This window comes from Anolis carolinensis, chromosome 1 (genome assembly GCF_035594765.1).
Source record: "Anolis carolinensis isolate JA03-04 chromosome 1, rAnoCar3.1.pri, whole genome shotgun sequence".
In the NCBI taxonomy this organism is placed as follows: domain Eukaryota; kingdom Metazoa; phylum Chordata; class Lepidosauria; order Squamata; family Dactyloidae; genus Anolis; species Anolis carolinensis.
The window spans coordinates 83,584,569-83,601,363 of NC_085841.1; the positions used below are offsets into that span (position 1 = coordinate 83,584,569).

The 16,795-nt window shown below is 38.6% G+C and overlaps 1 protein-coding gene and 1 long non-coding RNA gene across 10 annotated transcripts in view; one reads left to right on the forward strand and one right to left on the reverse strand.

The window, feature by feature from the left end:
• The window catches only part of LOC134298359 (uncharacterized), a 179,050-nt gene extending 170,098 nt beyond the window's left edge, over nt 1-8,952 (reverse strand). Inside the window, exon 1 of the long non-coding RNA XR_010005392.1 lies at nt 8,813-8,952. This is a non-coding gene — a long non-coding RNA (uncharacterized LOC134298359). The remainder of the gene's footprint in view (nt 1-8,812) is intronic.
• Nucleotides 1-15,976, forward strand: part of nhsl1 (NHS like 1) — a 187,997-nt gene extending 172,021 nt beyond the window's left edge. For 7 of the 9 annotated variants that reach the window (XM_062978198.1, XM_062978177.1, XM_062978190.1 and 4 more), the window contains 4 exons: nt 933-1,064; nt 5,963-9,304; nt 9,851-9,980; nt 13,832-15,976. In XM_062978198.1, coding sequence (XP_062834268.1) covers nt 933-1,064; nt 5,963-9,304; nt 9,851-9,980; nt 13,832-14,492 — 4,265 coding nt within the window. In that variant the 3' untranslated portion in view covers nt 14,493-15,976. Of the gene's footprint in view, nt 1-932; nt 1,065-5,962; nt 9,305-9,850; nt 9,981-10,384; nt 10,437-13,831 lie in introns of all 9 variants that reach the window. The other 2 variants (XM_062978226.1, XM_062978219.1) reach the window with 2 other exon arrangements.
• The last annotated feature ends 819 nt before the right edge of the window (nt 15,977-16,795 follow it).

Below are 16,795 nucleotides of genomic sequence, written 5' to 3' on the forward strand. Positions count from 1 at the left end.
AATAGAATTTTATCTAAGAAAACATATATTAATCATGCTGAGAATATCTAAGAATTGAAAAATCTAAACAAAGGAGGGACAAATTAGGGAGATTTTAACTGCTAAACACATATAAACAATTTAACTAATCAAAACTGAGCTTTATTTTTCTAATTGCCAAGTTATTAACTCACTGAAAAGTTAATATATTTAAAGGTATTCAGCCTGTAGTAGTGCTGCTGGTTTTAGTTACAATACAATGCACAGTCAGCTTTAAGGCTTTCTCACATGACATGCACCATGTAAGATTTTGAGTTGATTACAACTCGGGTTGGCCGAATAGATTGAATGTAGTTGAGATACCATTTTAGTCTATGTCTAGTTAATACTACTAGCAATTGGCATAGCTATTTGGATTCAGAATAAAAGAGAAACTTAAAAGGCTTTTTGATTAAGATTTAATTAAATTTGAGAAGCTGTCAAGTTCTATCAATCTCTTGAAAAAAAATACACTTGTTTTAAATATAGTGGAGTTTTCAAAGATACTAAACTTAATTTTGGCAAACATGAAATATTTTCAAAATTGACCCTGATCTCATATTCACTTTCACAAGTCTTTATTTGGCTCATGTCTATCAATATAAGTGAAATGTGCAAATATGCATTATTAACATCATAGGGTGCACTGACAGCTTGCTGATAGGTTTAGATAACAAGTTCAGTTTTAAAAGACAAACATTTGTTGGGAGCGTATATAGTCCCTCCCATATTTAAGCCTTAAAGTGACTGTGTGCTGTATCTTTTTCCTTCAGTGTATATCCACCCTATATGACTGAGCTAACATCATATAATTAATGCCTTTTCTTCATTTCTACAATAAGCAAGTGGAAGAAAGTGCATGATGTCAGCGTGCTTGACAGTAATGGTGCTTTGCTTGTTCTACTGTACATCAGGGGAGAACTTTGACCGCCAAGCCAGCATACGGAGGTCTCTAATTTACACAGACACTGTGGTAAGGCGGCCGAAGAAAGTGAAAAGGAGAAAGACTATTACAGGAATTCCTGACAACATCCAAAGAGAGCTAGGTATGGCTCATCAGCACTGTATTCCATTACAATTAATAACTACTGCTTACATTAACTAAAATCATAACATTTACTAGTGCCCATGAAGCTGATACAGTCTGATAGCCTGTCAAAATTTCCAAATGAATGTGAAACTGATCACTGAGAAAGTATAGTTAATGCATTAACTGATTACTTTGCCCCCATATAAAATAAAAAGGATGTTTTTAACTGATGTTATTGAATGCTCTGCATACTGTGATTTTTGGAACAGAATTGAGATATTTAGTAATGTAATAGCTATTTCAGAAAGGCTTAAAGATATGTTTGGGAATTGTGTCTGTGTGTATCTGTCTCACATTGCTTTTACAATTATAACAGTGGAAATTCTTGTAACCAGATTTGACTGAAAGGAAATCAGTGAGACTTATATAAATGTTTTGTTAATCAGTACTACTATTGATATATTCAGTAGGAAACAGATATACATTTCTCTAATATTCAAAGCTACTTCACACATGATGATTTTTCTACAAAGATATACCTGTTGCATCTCAATATGCTGCAGGAAAGAATACCTGTGGTCCTGTAGATGCAGTCCAGTATCAGTTTAGGTCCTATATAGATAAAGTGTAAATAAAGGTATAGAGTACTGTGAAAACTGGCCTGCATGATGGTTTAATATATTGGTGTAGTAGCAGAACAGATAGAATACCACCTTTTCTAAGTTTCTAAATAGACAGTTTTACATCTCCTACAATGTAAATTTTATTATCCTGACTTCTACCAGATAATACTTAATCATCCTGAAAATGTATTGCACCACATATCTAGAAGAGGTTGTTCCAAAGAATTATTATTTTTTACTCTGTTGTGAACCAGATGTTGATGGATCAGATTTATTTATAGACCTGTTGGTAGCCCTGTGGGTGTATTTTACTATTTTTATAGACTATTTTTAAATGCAGTATCATAGAAGTGTTTACTTTAGAGTTATACTCCACATGGGGATAAGTCTGACTAAATGTTATATAGCGAGAGGGGATTCCTTGACAAGGAGTGTGACTTCTGGTGTTATCCCTATGTCAAGTACTGAAAGCAATATCTTAGTTGATCTGAAGATGGTATTTTAACAAAAGTACTTTAGTGTGTTGTATGGCATACTGAAGAAAACTCCCACCAATTGGCATAATTTGGTACCATTCAGAGGTTGACAACAGGGGTATCTTTTCCATTGCCCTCTCTTAGTAAATAAATAATTTTGGAAATGTTTCACATTAGTGAAGCCTATGTCAGCTGGAGTGAAAAAAGGTTTGATAGTCTTCAGTTAGCCAGTAGTCCCCCCCCCCCCCCCCCGCCCAAGACATAGTTGTAATACATGAAAATAACCCTAGCTGGTAACCTAAACACTAGTGAAAATGGTATATCATTTCTGATATTTCTTTCCTGTTGTCTTTCTGACAATTTTAAATGAGTGCAAACCTCTACCCAGAATTCTTTCTTGCCTCACCCTACATTGTGCAGGGGGGCTCCTCTAATCTTTCATAGAAAGTACAAGTGAGGAAAAAAAAATCCACCACATGTTTCAAGCCCCACACTACATTGGATTCCGGTCCTGTATAGTAAAAAAAGTGGCTTTTTTGTAGCCGTGTCCACATGAAAGATCTGACAATATCTGTTCATGAGGTTCCTGCTTTTGTAAAGGGATTTGAACATTTCCATCATGAGAAAGGATGACCTAGTTATATGTATACAAATAGATAGTAATGATTAATACTTTTATTATTTGTTAAACGTACAGTTGTCCCTCTACATTCGCTGGTTTGACTTTTACAGATTTCATTATTCACAGATTTGATTAAAACATTCTCCCTATGAATCTTTAGGTCATTCTGTGTGACTTTGTGGTCAACTTCTGCCAGAGGACCTAGGAGCTCTTAGAGAGAATGTCTCTCTAGAAAGATCTGGTCCTTTAGTGTGATTTTATGGGCAACGTGTGGCAGAATCTGACCCCAGTGGATGTGGAAGGCTGACTGTATAGCCAAATGATCTCAAGATAGTTATTAAAATTATGACCAACCACATGTCCATCACACTACATCAGTCATCACTAGTAATAATTGGTCCTCCAGCTGATGGGTGAGACAATAATGTGCTTCCCTTCAGTTCTTCAGGTCCAACATGACTGATCAAGTGCTCATTCTAGCAAAGAGGAGGTAAGCAAGCTGTTGGATGCATTAGATTGATTTTGACTTCATCATGATGCTCTTCCTGGGAGATAGAAGGTGCAGCATCCTCCCACTGGCCACTGGTGCCCTTGTTGGGGTTAACAAGCCCCCTCTTTTTAGCTGCAACAGTTACTAATCATACTCCAGCTTCTCATACGTGTGCAAAAAGGGCTCTATCCATGCTAAAATTGTCATAGAATCCACAAGATTAGCTGAAGTCATCATATGAAGATTCTGACAGAGCTCATTAATCCTCAAAGGAGGGAGTCACAGGCTTGTGCCTTGTGCCTCCATGAAGAGCTAGGTTGCAGTGTCTTGTGACTGGTTTTAAATCAAAAATTCTTTAGGCCACTTGGCCAGGTTGCATGTTTTTTTCTCACTTCAGAAGTGAGTAGGCATAATTCCACTATTGTCTTTATTAGTCTGTTTCTTTCTCTTTCAATTACTTCCTCATCTCCACTGTCCTTTTGATGAGACTTGACTATCAAGAATGATCAGGCTGCTTGCTTATGCGAAGTACCTTAATACAATTTCTTATTTGAGCCCATTGTGCTGGAAAATTCCTAAAGGTCACATTCTCACAACACCAAAGCTCCTAGTAAAACCATACTGACATTCATTGAGTGAGCGTTCCCGTATTGCTGTTTGGAACACAGAGGTACTTTGGGATAAGCTAAATACACTGTAATTATGCACAAAGGTTTTATTTTATTTGAAATGGTAAAACCAAGTTAACATTTTATAAATGCCCTTGTCCTTAGTTTTTTTCCCATTCTTCCATTCTCTGCTGTCCTAATGTGCTTTATGCCAAGGCAAACAGCAAGTTGAATGTAGCTTGAACAGCTATTAAAATAAAATTGACGGAAACAATGCCCTTACTTTTCACAGTCCACTTACACTGAACAATTAAGATAATTGTAAGACTCTGAGAAGCAGCTTCTTATCTGGAATGCCATAAAACCCTCTCATGAGCAACAGAGAAGCAGGCATTTCAAAAGACTTGTGTTGTTCATTTGCAGTGTCCTGCAACATATCAAATAACAAATTTTCCCCAGGCCCTTTTTTGTTTTTCACACCATAACAGTGTACATTGGATTTATTAAAATACTGTTTTAATATAGTGATGTGTGAGGATATGAATTCACCAAAATGTGTTGTAGTTAAATCTGAAGTTCTTTGAAAGTTTATTGGAAAATATTAAATTTAAATACGGGATTTCTTACCAGAATTGATATCAACCCAGAAATTTACAGTGATGGGACATGACAGCTGTATTCATGGTCATACTTTTAGTTCAAAGAGGGCGACTGTCAAGCCAGTGCCCCATGTGAACTGATTGTACATTTCAGACATAGACTATGTCCCAATATTTTTATGGTGCACTGGCTTTCTGCAGTAGAAATAAGGATGTTTTGTTATCCACTGCCTGAAGAAAGAAAGTCTGAAATTATTTTGAATTACCATTTAACCTTATTAAATTGTCCTTTGTTATTTTTCCCTGTAATTTGCTGGTCAATGTGAAAGGAGCAGTTTAGATTTCCACTGGCTCTGCTTAGTCACTTTGCCATCCACACAAACCAGAGTATGACCTACCTACCTGCCTCCATCTGCACTGCATACAATGACTCTTCTCTAATTAGAAGCCAATTCTCCATCAAATTCTCCCCCTGAAACTCTGTTCATCTTCAATGAAAAAGGACACGTTGTGGCCCAATTTCATTTTCAGTCTGAACCAGAGTAATTGGAACCTACACAGTCAGATTTTCCACTAGAATTCATTTTTCTCACATTTTACAATCTATCCCATTTCCCTTGAATATTAAAGGGGTTCTGGGTAGCAACTTAAGGTTCTTCGTTACTGTTTGAGACCCACTGCTTCCATCAGGGAAATGGGTATGGCAGTCAGTAAACCCCAATTAAATATATTAGCCCTCCATATCCATGAATTCTGCATTCATTGATTCAACTATCTACAGCTTGAAAATATGCCCCCCACCAAATAACAAAAAGCAAATCTTGATTTTGTCATTTAGTATAAGGGACATACATATATAATTGTATGTAAAGGAACTTGAGCATCCATGGATTTTGGTATCCATGGGGGTCCTGAAACCCAAGCTTAGTGGATACCAAAAGTCCTCTGTATAGATATGATATCAGTCAAAACTCTTTCACAATTGAGGTAAATATAAATAATGTAGAAAGAGTTCACAGAATTGTATAGATTTATTGGAATCTCATAGTTCTTTTGAATGGAAGATACAATGAAACTTCAGACAGAGTTTCCAAAACACAAAGCTTGGGAAACAACTTTTCTTCCACTACCATTGTTCACATTAGGCATTGTGTGATGATATATGTTGTGTTAGTTGTGTTTATATAATGTGGCCTTCTGGATATAATAGTAATTATAATTATGATTAAAAACTAATTTAAATTGTGTTGTAGGCTAACAGGCTGGTATTGATTGTTTCTAGTTTTTTCTTTATCCAATGGGTAGATTATGGCAGCTATTCTCATGTCATATCACTTTCTAAAATTTCCTACACCATTTGTAAAAAGGTTCATGGTTGTCTTCAGGGCAATGAATTCAGTACAGTGCTTGGCAATTATTTTGCTAATGAACACAGAAGTTTAAATGTGATGAAATCGTTGCTCATGTAACACTTGTTTTGTTTTAACTCCCAACAGTCGGAACTGGTAAAAGTGACTTCCGTGGCCATTCATTGTATGTCCCTGAACACTATTCTACACTAGGAAGACTTGAGAGCTATCACTCTTCTTCTATGCAGAACTGTGACACCAAGGAATCCAGCTGTCAGACAGAGGAAGTCAAGGTGGTGCCACCTTCGGTGAGGCGGATACGTGCACAGAAAGGGCAAGGAATTGCAGCCCAGATGTCACAGTTGTCAAATTCTTCTGGAAACATGTCTGTGATGAGCGACTCTGCTGGAGTAGTCTTTGCTTCTCGATTGAATAATGACTTGGGTTTCCACAGTCTACCTCGATCTGGGGCAAGAGTGTCCCTGCAGTTACTAGAACGTAGACATAGCCTTTCTAAGTCAAGAGAAGATGGAACTTTGTCACACCAGATAAACAGACTGCAAGTAGCTGATAGCACAGAATACATGAGGAATGACAGTAAGGTAGACTTGCTTCAGAGGCCAGAGTTTCAAGAGGCAAGGTTCTCTGAAGATGAAAACCCAGCATGTCTGGTGTCTCCACATGCTGCATATGCAACTAGTGTCATTCCAAATGCCACTCTATCATCCTCTTCAGAAGTGATTGCTATTCACACTTCACATGGTGCTGGGCTGATGGATGATAAAATAAACAGCCCCTCTTCATATTCCAAGCCTAGGGACAATCTGGTTGCCAACAGAATGGTGAAAACAAAAGATCCACACCATTCTTCCAGTGGTACTTGGAATGAAACCTGTTCAACACATAACTCACAACCCTCAGATCCTATTGTTTCATCAAATTCTGTGAAAGTGCTTGCTCTTGAAGATTCGGGAGTATCTCTTAATGATGCAGGAACTTTGGGAAATGGTCCCCAAAGTATAGTCTATAGCTGTAGGAACAATATGCATTTTCCAAGCCACTCTCAAGACAGTGATAGCAAGAGTGAATCAAGTTACTTGGTGGATAAAACAAAAGGCAAAAGTCAGAAGAGCACAGAATACAATGGCTTCAAGCGCTCTGGAAATGAGGAGAATTTCATACACAAGCCAGACTGTGCCACTCCAGGCTGTTCCACACCTGTGAGCAACTTGAGTACCAGCAGCCTTGAAAGAGTCTCAGCCAAAGAAGATTCAAGCTCCTTATATTCTGTGGACCACGATGGTTATTACACTTCCATGCATGTTGACTCAGGGCTCAAATCAGGTAAAGCCTGCAATAATAATAATGGCTTTGGAAATGCTAGACAACATGTCATAAATGCGCTTGACAGGAATGAAAAGAAATTTCTGGGTGATGTGTCAAACTGTAGTGACAAGTCCCTCTCACGGAGTATATCTTTAAAAAAGGCTAAGAAACCACCTCTGCCACCATCCAGAACAGACTCTCTGAGAAGGATGCCCAAAAAGAAATCTCAGTCTAATGGACAGGTACTGGATGATACATTGATTGCTAGTCTCCAACACTCTTTGCAGCTGAACCTGCGGTGCAAAAATGCTAGCTCTCCATCTCAAAGTCCCTCCAGTGATTATGATGACCCGTGGGTGCTACGCTCCCGAAGCCAGAGCTCAGTGAGTGCCAGTAGCAGCATGATGTCTGCAACAGGTCTGAACATGTACTCTATCTGTGCTGTCACCCCCTCTCAGAGTGAGACGAGCAGTATCAAATCAGAGTATGCTGACCAGTGGGGTTACTACAGTGATTGTCCTGGGACGACCGATGATCAGCTAAAATCTCCAGTGGTTCATTCTGCTAATACTACTCCCAAGCTGAATTATTACAGTGCCGGACACTTTAACAACGGGTCAAGGGCTTCTGCACCAAATGTGCCCTCTAAGCCAAAGACCACTTCTCCAGAAAAATCACATAGAGTGACTTCACCATCAAGTGGTTATTCTAGCCAATCCAACACGCCCACTGCACTTACACCAGTGCCTGTCATTCTGAAATCTGGGTCAACGGGAAATGGGAAACCCAAGATGAAACCTAAAGTGCCTGAAAGGAAGTCATCCCTCTTGTCTTCAGTTTCAGTATCTTCCTCTTCCACCTCCCTTTCTTCCAATACATCTGCTGAAGGTTGTGTGAATGTGAAGAAAACCGATTCTGACCTGAACTTCCCTCTTGTTACTCCTTCTTCTCTAATGTCTCCTTTCTCTGCTGATAATCTTCCTCCCCCACCACTTCCATCAATGGATGGAATGGATCTGCCCACTCCACCTGGATCTCCCAGTTTCCCACCACCTCCACCAGAAGCCATTATAAATGCAACATTTCCTCATAATGTTACATTATTTAATTGTCAAGATACCTCCATCGGCCATTTCTTTCCCCCATCACCCCCTCCTTTTTCATCTCCTTTCCCGTCTTCATTTGCTCCATCAGCATTCCCCTTGGACCCAAATCTCGCGAAAGAGGAATATAAATACACACCCTGTTCTTTCCAAAAATATCAGGAAGGTTCTTGTTACAGCACAATACAACAACCATTAAATAAGGAAGACATCATTAGACCCGCAGTACCTCTAGTAACTACCCAAGCACTGCAAATGGTACAATTGAGATCTGTGAGGAAAGGTGTGGTGTCAGAGGATGAGCAGTCAGTTGAATCTGCATCCAGAACCAAATCTCAGGAAACATTGACTGAAATTCAATCACCTTTAAAACCATGTGTGTCAGTTGGATACAGTGACAGTCTAGATGCGGGTGAGGTGAATCCCCATGGAGATTTGGACAAAAACTTTGTTTACAACCCCAGCCAGATATCTTACCCAGGGCTCATTGGTAGCTACCCTAAACATATTGGTGGGGAAATGCCTGAAAATGCAGCCAACCCAGCTAATATTTTTACCAGCAACTTACTGCCAGCCAGTGCTGAAGAAGGACCAGTGCAGAACCAAGGTTCCCACTGTGATCTTCCAAGTCCGTCACTTCAGGGACAGTCTGGATCGTTCAGCAAGCCTCCGGGTGTGTCGCCAAACAAGAAGCCGCCACCTGTTTCAAAGAAACCCAAACTGTTCCTGATTGTGCCACCCCCACAGTCTGATGTTACAGCAGAAAAAATAGCTAAAGTGGGTGAAACAGGCAGAAGCGTTCTGAGGGATGCTGCCTTTGCACAGTCTAGTGAGGCTAGGGATTATCCTACAGATGGACTTCGTTCCTTCGAAATGTACTCAGGCCACCTTGTTCCAGAAGGAGGAACTGTGGGTCCCACCTCCTGTGAGACACTGGAAACCAATGGCTTGACACTGAAGTCCAGGCAGGAGGAGCAGCCTTGCGAAGAAATCTGTTCTAACAGAAATGGAGACGGTGTCTCTAGAACAGACAGGCAGCTATCTAAAGGAGAGGAATATGGTAAGTCTATTTTTAGTTTTGTTCTCTCTCTTCATCCAGGGATGAGGCAAACTTGAGATGTGATGTGTCCTAGCAGTCTGTTACAGAACTGACTGTTGCCATCCATGCAAACACAGTTCCTAAGGAAAAACCTGGAGCTTGCTTAATTGTGTGCAAAGAATTTTTACTGATTTCTTCTTTCTCCTCCTCATCTTGCATTTTAATAAAATCAGTGGTTGAATGGGATTTTGTCAACCATATCCTTATTCCAACAACTCCTGAAGTGTTTGTAGCTTTTTAATTGAGACTAGTTCTGATAAAAGAGGGGGAACCTCAAAACTTAAAAGGGAGTTTTGTGTCCCTTAGAATCAAATAAATGCTTTTTCACAGACTGATGTCCCTTCTTTCCCCCTTCTCCCTAGTCCTGTATCACTGCTGATGTATCTATTTAGGGGAAATTTACAGCTTGTATTTGCTTATTTGTTTCTTGACTTGCTGTGCTGGGATTGCTTTCTTTTCTGATTTTGATAGTTTTGATGCCACATAATTCTTATGCTTGCATTTCAGCTGATGTGTTTGAATCCAATGGAGCAAATAGCCTTTTACTGCAAAGCCCAAGCTATGAGGAAGACGGTGTGGTGGAGGCAATGCCACCCAGACCAAGGACCACTGAAGACCTTTTTGCAGCCATTCACAGGTATGGCTTAAATTGCCTCATTGTTTTGTTCCATCCTTTGTCATTTTAAATCTATATATAGTTTTCCATCACACACATGTTGGTTGTTCTTGTTTAATTTTTGAAAAAAAACTCACTTTAGATGCAAGTAAATTGTAGGTAGAATAATAACATGTATGTGTACCTTTTTTACTTTGCAAGTCTTCCACTAATTTTGAAACTAAACTTCACTAGTAGCAAATGCAGGTTTCATAAATTGTCAACCTTTGTCTCCTTGGTTCTGACTGACTCCTTGTTTATATTGTACTGTTGCTGTCAATTTGCTTGATTTAACATATACTATTGCTTTTTCTGTGTATCTTTTTGTTTTCGTTCCTTCTGCCTTCCATCCCTTTTTACTCTCCTTCGCTGGTTATATGGTGCAGTTTGGGACAGAGGCTCAACTCTAATGCTTCATGGCAAGCTTGGCTTAAACTGGCAAGTAAACATGATTATTGGTCATATGGCAAAACATATGACAGTAGCTGGATTATAGATTGCCATAATCCAGATGAAGAGGGGATATTTGGGGGCACATCAGTTTTGAACCAGAAACTGCAATACAGACAATCCCTAAGTCTACCTCATTCTCCTTTGATTAAAAGGAAACCTACATTTTAGGTATCACTGGGCTACACCATTGTAAATTATCTTGTACAAATAAATTACTTGGCAACAGATCTTTAGAAAACAACAATTTCTAAGTAGATTTGGGAACACCCTGAAAATAAATTAACTAATTTTGGCTTGGAATATCAAATATGAAATATTTGGTTCCACCTTGTGGTCATTTACTGAAACAGGTTTTCGAAATGTAATGGAATTAGCTACATACACCTTCCAGATTTCAGTAGAGTACTTTCTGTACATATGAGCTACATCCTAATGGTTCAACACACATAGACTTTCTCATTCTGTTCTATATGTAGAACGTATAGAACAGAGTGATTTTCTGTTTCATAGAAAAGAAAAGAAAGTTCTGTGTATTTTTACTAGACTTTTTTTTCTATGAAAGTGTTACATATTACATATTTTGCTGACAGTTGTGCCTTTCAAGGTGATGATTTCACATTGCCTTGAATATCATCCTGTATTAAAACACCTTTAAGCCAAGATCTTTAAAAAGCATAACATAATTGAGGATACCCATAGCAGAAGGCCACAGAGTCAATTATTGCATGGGAATCTGTTGTTCAAAGTCAATTTTTAAATTTCTACTAGCATGCCAAGCCTTTGGACTCAACTAAAATTGGCATGATAAAATTATGTCCCTTATATAAAATGGCAAAACCAAGGTTTACTTTTTGGATTTTTTTTAATGATGCAACTGTAGTATTTGATCTCATAGAATCAAAGAGTTGGAAGAAACCACAGTGGCCATTCAGTCCACCCCTTTCCCATAGAAAAACACACCATTAAAGCACTCATGACAGATGGCCATCCCGCCTGTTTGTAAACCTCCAAAGAAATATATTCCACCACCCCAAAAGCAGCATATTCCACTTTTCTTCCTCATGTTTAGGTGAAATCTTTTCCTGTAGCCTGAATCCATTGTTAGTCTTGAGAGCAGCAAAAGACAAGCGTGAGCCATCTTCAAAATGAAATCCTTTCAAATATTTAAACATGGCTATCTGTCCCCTCTTAACCTTCTCTTCTCCAAGCTAAACACACCCAGTGCCTTAAGACACTTCTCACGGGGCTTTGGCTTTCCAGACCTTTGACTATTTTAGTCACCCCCTTCTGGCTGCTACCTCATAGCACAAATGTTATCTGTACCACTTGTGAGCAAAGAAGGGGATCACTTGTAAATAGTATGAACATAACAAAAAGACACTTTGTTAAGTGTAGTCAAGTCCCATTGTTTTCAGTTGTGTTTAAGGCCATTTACTTTTTATGGATTTTTTTTTACTTTTTTAATAACAGGAATAGTCTGTATTGCATGATAATACAAAGTAATGTGTTTTCTCAAGACACAAGTATTAAGAATGTCCTCTTTGTTAGTGGTTATGTCCATATGTTTAAACTCTAGTATATGTACAATTGACCGTCAAGAAGTACACATTTATATGGCTCTCATTCTTTCATTTTAAACCCTTTAAAAAAATTCCATCAACAAATTGTTCTCCCTACAACCAGCAAAAGCAAAAGATGAAATAAAAATAATAATACTCCCTGGCACCCATTTTGGCTTGGTGTCCTGACTTCATGCCTGCCTTGCAGATGTAGATCATGCAAATAATTTTATCTGGAATCATATACAGGACTACACTTGAAACTCATTTGCAAGTTTAGATATTTTCCATATGGATCATCAAATGGTTGGAGCCCCTGGTAGCATAGTGAGTTAAACCCTTGTGCTAACAGGACAAGGGTCAGCAGTTCGAATCCGGGGAGTGGGGAGTGGGGTGAGCTCCTGTCTGTCAACTCTAGCTTCCCATGCGGGGACATAAAAGAAGCCTCCCACAGGATGATAAAACATCAGACATCTGGGCGTCCCCTGGTAACGTCCTTGCGGACAGCCAATTCTCTCACTTGCAGTTTCTCAAGTTGCTCCTGACAGAAGAAAAAACATATATGATTATTTCAAGCCAGATACAGATACTCATCACCATAGTGTTGAAAAAAATAACTGGAAAACAGCATTTATTTGAATGCCGTTTATAAGAGCTCACTGTTTTTTAAACACAGAGAACTGCACATATGCCTTATCCCTTTCGAAGGTTAATAGTAGATAAAGCCAAGATAGTATAGTAGTTTGAGTGTTGAGTAGTTAGTTTGTAACTGCTCACCCATGGGAACCCACTGGGTGACCTTGGATAAGTCACACTCTCAGCCACGGGGCCCTTCCAGAAAGGCCCTATATCCCAGGATCTAAACCCAGGTTTTCTGCTTTATATTATATGAGTCCCCACTGCCAGATAATCTGGAATAAACAGAATACCTGGGATCAGATCCTGGGATATAGGGACTGCCTGGAAGGGCCCTCAGATGGTCTTCCCGGAAACCCACAAGTGAATGCCTTACTGTGTCTGTATTAAATTAGGTACTCTCTAAAGAAGTGGTATTACTTTGATACCACTTCTCAATAAGAAAAGGCCAAAGAAGAGGGGATATGCAATTAATATTTATTCAACATTTGTTTATAAGATGAATTAAAGTGTTTGGATAGCACTAAAATATGGTAACTACTAATTTGGAAAGGACAGTAATTTCATTTTCTTCTAATAAGTTCCTTTTTAAAACATATAAGCTCTGGTTTTGCCTCAATGAAAATTAATTTGTTGTTAAGGGTAGAGTTTCACATCTGCATAAGTTCAAGAAGCTGTTTTTAGCTATTTAACAGCTACGTGCAAATTACTATTTTGACAGGAAGGTTAAATGTTTGTTAGTAACTACCTCTTCACAGAGATTATGGAGTAGTATTTATTGTAACCTTCCTTTTACAAGTTCATTCTGAATTACTTTACATATGTAATTACTATATATATTTTTTGAGTTGCAATCATTAAAAAGAGGCCACTTCACTAAAAAATAAGATTTGACAGGATTCAAGTATTTGCTTTGCAAAATATTAATGAAAAATGAAGCATTATATATCATACGTAAATTGAATTTATTTGGGGGGGGGGATAAAAAAGTATTTTATTTCTGAATTAGATTCCTTCTATTTCTTTTTTTCTAATGTCTCCCCCTTATGAGCTGTAATACATATTATTCATCTGCCTGCTTATTAACAAGCACCTGCTTTTTAAATAGCATTTAGAATAGAAAGCTGATGTTATGCAAATGTCTAATACTGGTTTCTTATTTCTCTCCTACTTTTAAAATTGCAGATCCAAAAGGAAAGTCCTTGGCCGCAAAGACTCTGAGGATGACCGTGCCCGAAACCACTCTCCATCACCCCCAGTTACACCAACAGGTGCCTCCCCAAACTTGGCATCCCTTAAGCAGGCGGGATCGATTCAGAGGAATATTCGCAAGAGCAGCACCAGCAATGACAACTTCAAAGCCCTGCTTCTTAAGAAAGGCAGTCGCTCAGACACCAGCTCTCGCATGTCTGCAGCAGAGATGCTAAAGAATACAGACCCAAGGTTTCAGAGAGCCAAGGCAGACTCTCCTTGGGACCCCAACGACAGCACCGCAGGTTGCTCTCCGACCAAGAACAGATGGGCGCAGGAAGAATGGGCTAAGAGTGAAGGTCTCATGCCAAGAAGCCTGTCCTTCTCCAACTCTAGATATAGCCGATCTCGGACTCCACCCTCAGCTGCAAGTAGCAAATACAATGTTCGAAACCGGATCCAGAGCAGCCCTATGACTGTTATCTGTGAAGGTGACGTCGAAGCCGTTGAACCTGCAGAGAGCAGGACTAATAGGTCTTTCGAAGAGGATCAAGTGGAGCAAGTAGAAGTGTTTGATAGTGATGAAATGGATCTTAATGAAGATGTTGGCTCCAGTGATGACGCCACAGTGCGCCTAGAGTTCTTAACTTCTTAACTGATGACACCAAATCCTTTAAGGATAGAAATATATCCCTCATATGAAAATGGTTGAGTGAGGATTAAAATACAAGGCACAGTGATGTTAGACACTTTCAGAAAGTTAAATCAGTACAATTACTTTTTCTGAGCACATAGTGTGTGCTCATGCATGGATACAGCGGTGCTGATAACTTTACATGATGTAGTTAGATGGGGGCTTTCTGGATTGAACAAAACTAGTAGCCAGACTCACTTAAGCCTTAAAATCCTCTAGAGAAAACTAAAATAAAAAAAAAAACAACTCACCAGATATTGCTGGATTCTGGGTTGCACGTGATTGTTTTGTTTTTGTTTTTCTTTTGGAGGGTGTAAAAATTACAATAATTCTGCAGCAAAGATGGGAAGCTTCTGTGGTACTGGGTGGCAGTAACTTTTTAAGTGTTATATTTATGAGTAATCTGTTTGGAGCAGGGACAGACAGAATGAAAAACGCAGCCTATTATAGTTAGTCTAGCTGTCATTGTTCCACCTACTTCTTGTAGTGTGGGCTTCTCTGCTGGCATAACTATGTCATAGTAACACAGCCATAGGCCATCCAGAGTCTGAATTAATATTAAAAACAATAACAGGAAAGAAGAACTGTTGTGACACAGAACTGACTGCTGTGCAGTCATATTATGGCCCATGTGTTGGGTTTTTCCAGGAGTCCTTTCTTCCCTAGCTCAATTTTCTTTTAATAAAAATTGAAATGTCATGTGGGCAACATATATAAGCTACAGGTTGGTAATAAAGAGGTAGATAATCCAGGGTCATGGTGAAACAAAATGAGCAAATCGCCATTAACTTCTTAATCTGAAAACAAATACAGCTTGATAGTGATAGAACTGTTTCCTTTCCAACTAAACTATGTGGGAATTGCATTTCTGATAGCTTTTTAAAAAAATAAAAATGGGGAAGATTTTTGAAAAAAATAACATATCACTTGAAATATCAAACATTTGCTAATGTACGGTTACCAAAGAATACTTTACATTAACTTTTGCTGTTTGATCTGGAGTCAGCATTTTCTCAATTTGGAAATCTCATCATTTAGGAAACTGCTCAATTTTATTACTTACAGTGAGTTAAAAATTAGCCTTTCCTTATTTGTAAAGAAAGTGACTGAATAAAAGATTCAGCTGCAGTTTTAAACAGTTTAAGAAGCAGCTTTTAATTTTTGAAAAGAAGTTTTGCATACATTGATATTGTGTGTTTTTATAATGTTTGCACATAATGAAAGTTCTTAAGATAGCGTATGTCCTCCTAGTGTTGGAATTTTTACCTTTGTAGATGTTAAGGGGGAAATCATCTATGTAGATAATTTATTTTAATGAAAAACACTTGTCTTCTTTTCACTTCATCTCTGTATATGTTAGTACTGTAAATTTCAGGGGCCTTTACTCAAGAAGGGGATGGTGACAATGCTGTGACTCTGCTTCAATAAACAAGGCTGCCATTTGTCGTCTTTGTGTCTGAAGTTACTAATGTGACCCTTGGAAGCCAGTGTGTAGCCGTGTTCAGAAAACTCATTTGTGGTACTGGCCGCAAAGGATTGTGACACTCTGGCCTAGTAGTATTACTGAAGTGAATATAAAGTTCAGCACTCGGCTAGTTGAGCTGGGGATGCTGAAGCTCTCAATAGCCTTCTTTTTCCATTGGGTGGGGGACACTTCATACTAATGCAGATTTGCCATAACCTATGTTCAGTTGGGGTGAGTATAAACATCCAAATGTTTATGGAATGCAGTTTCCATCAGCCAACAACATTTAGAGAAAAGGGAGTTGGCAAACCTTCGTTTCCCATGTCAGGAAAGACTGAAAAGTTCATGTGCATGTTATGTGTGCATAAGAGCTGCTGGATCATTACCAATACATTTAATAGAATATGCCACATGTCTGAGGACTGAGCTTCCTAGACTACAAAACTACATTACTCAGTCACTAATGTTTTTCTTACATGTCTTCACTACTCTTTAATTATTAAAACAAGGAACTTGTACTGACTTAAAGTAATACCCCCCCCTTTTTTTTGTTTTGTTTTCCACACCCAATATTTGTGAGCTTTGAAAAAAAAGTGTGTTTCAGAATGATGGATCCAGTTTCAAAGCAGTATATTTCACAATAATGTTACAATTACACAAAAAGATATAAATTAATGCATTATCGAGTTTTACTAAACATTTTGTGCCAGGAACAAATCTAAAAAACAACTCTACAAATGGGGAATATCTCATTCAGCCTTATGTTGCGGAGTGGCCATCTTGCGAATGACTGAGGTTA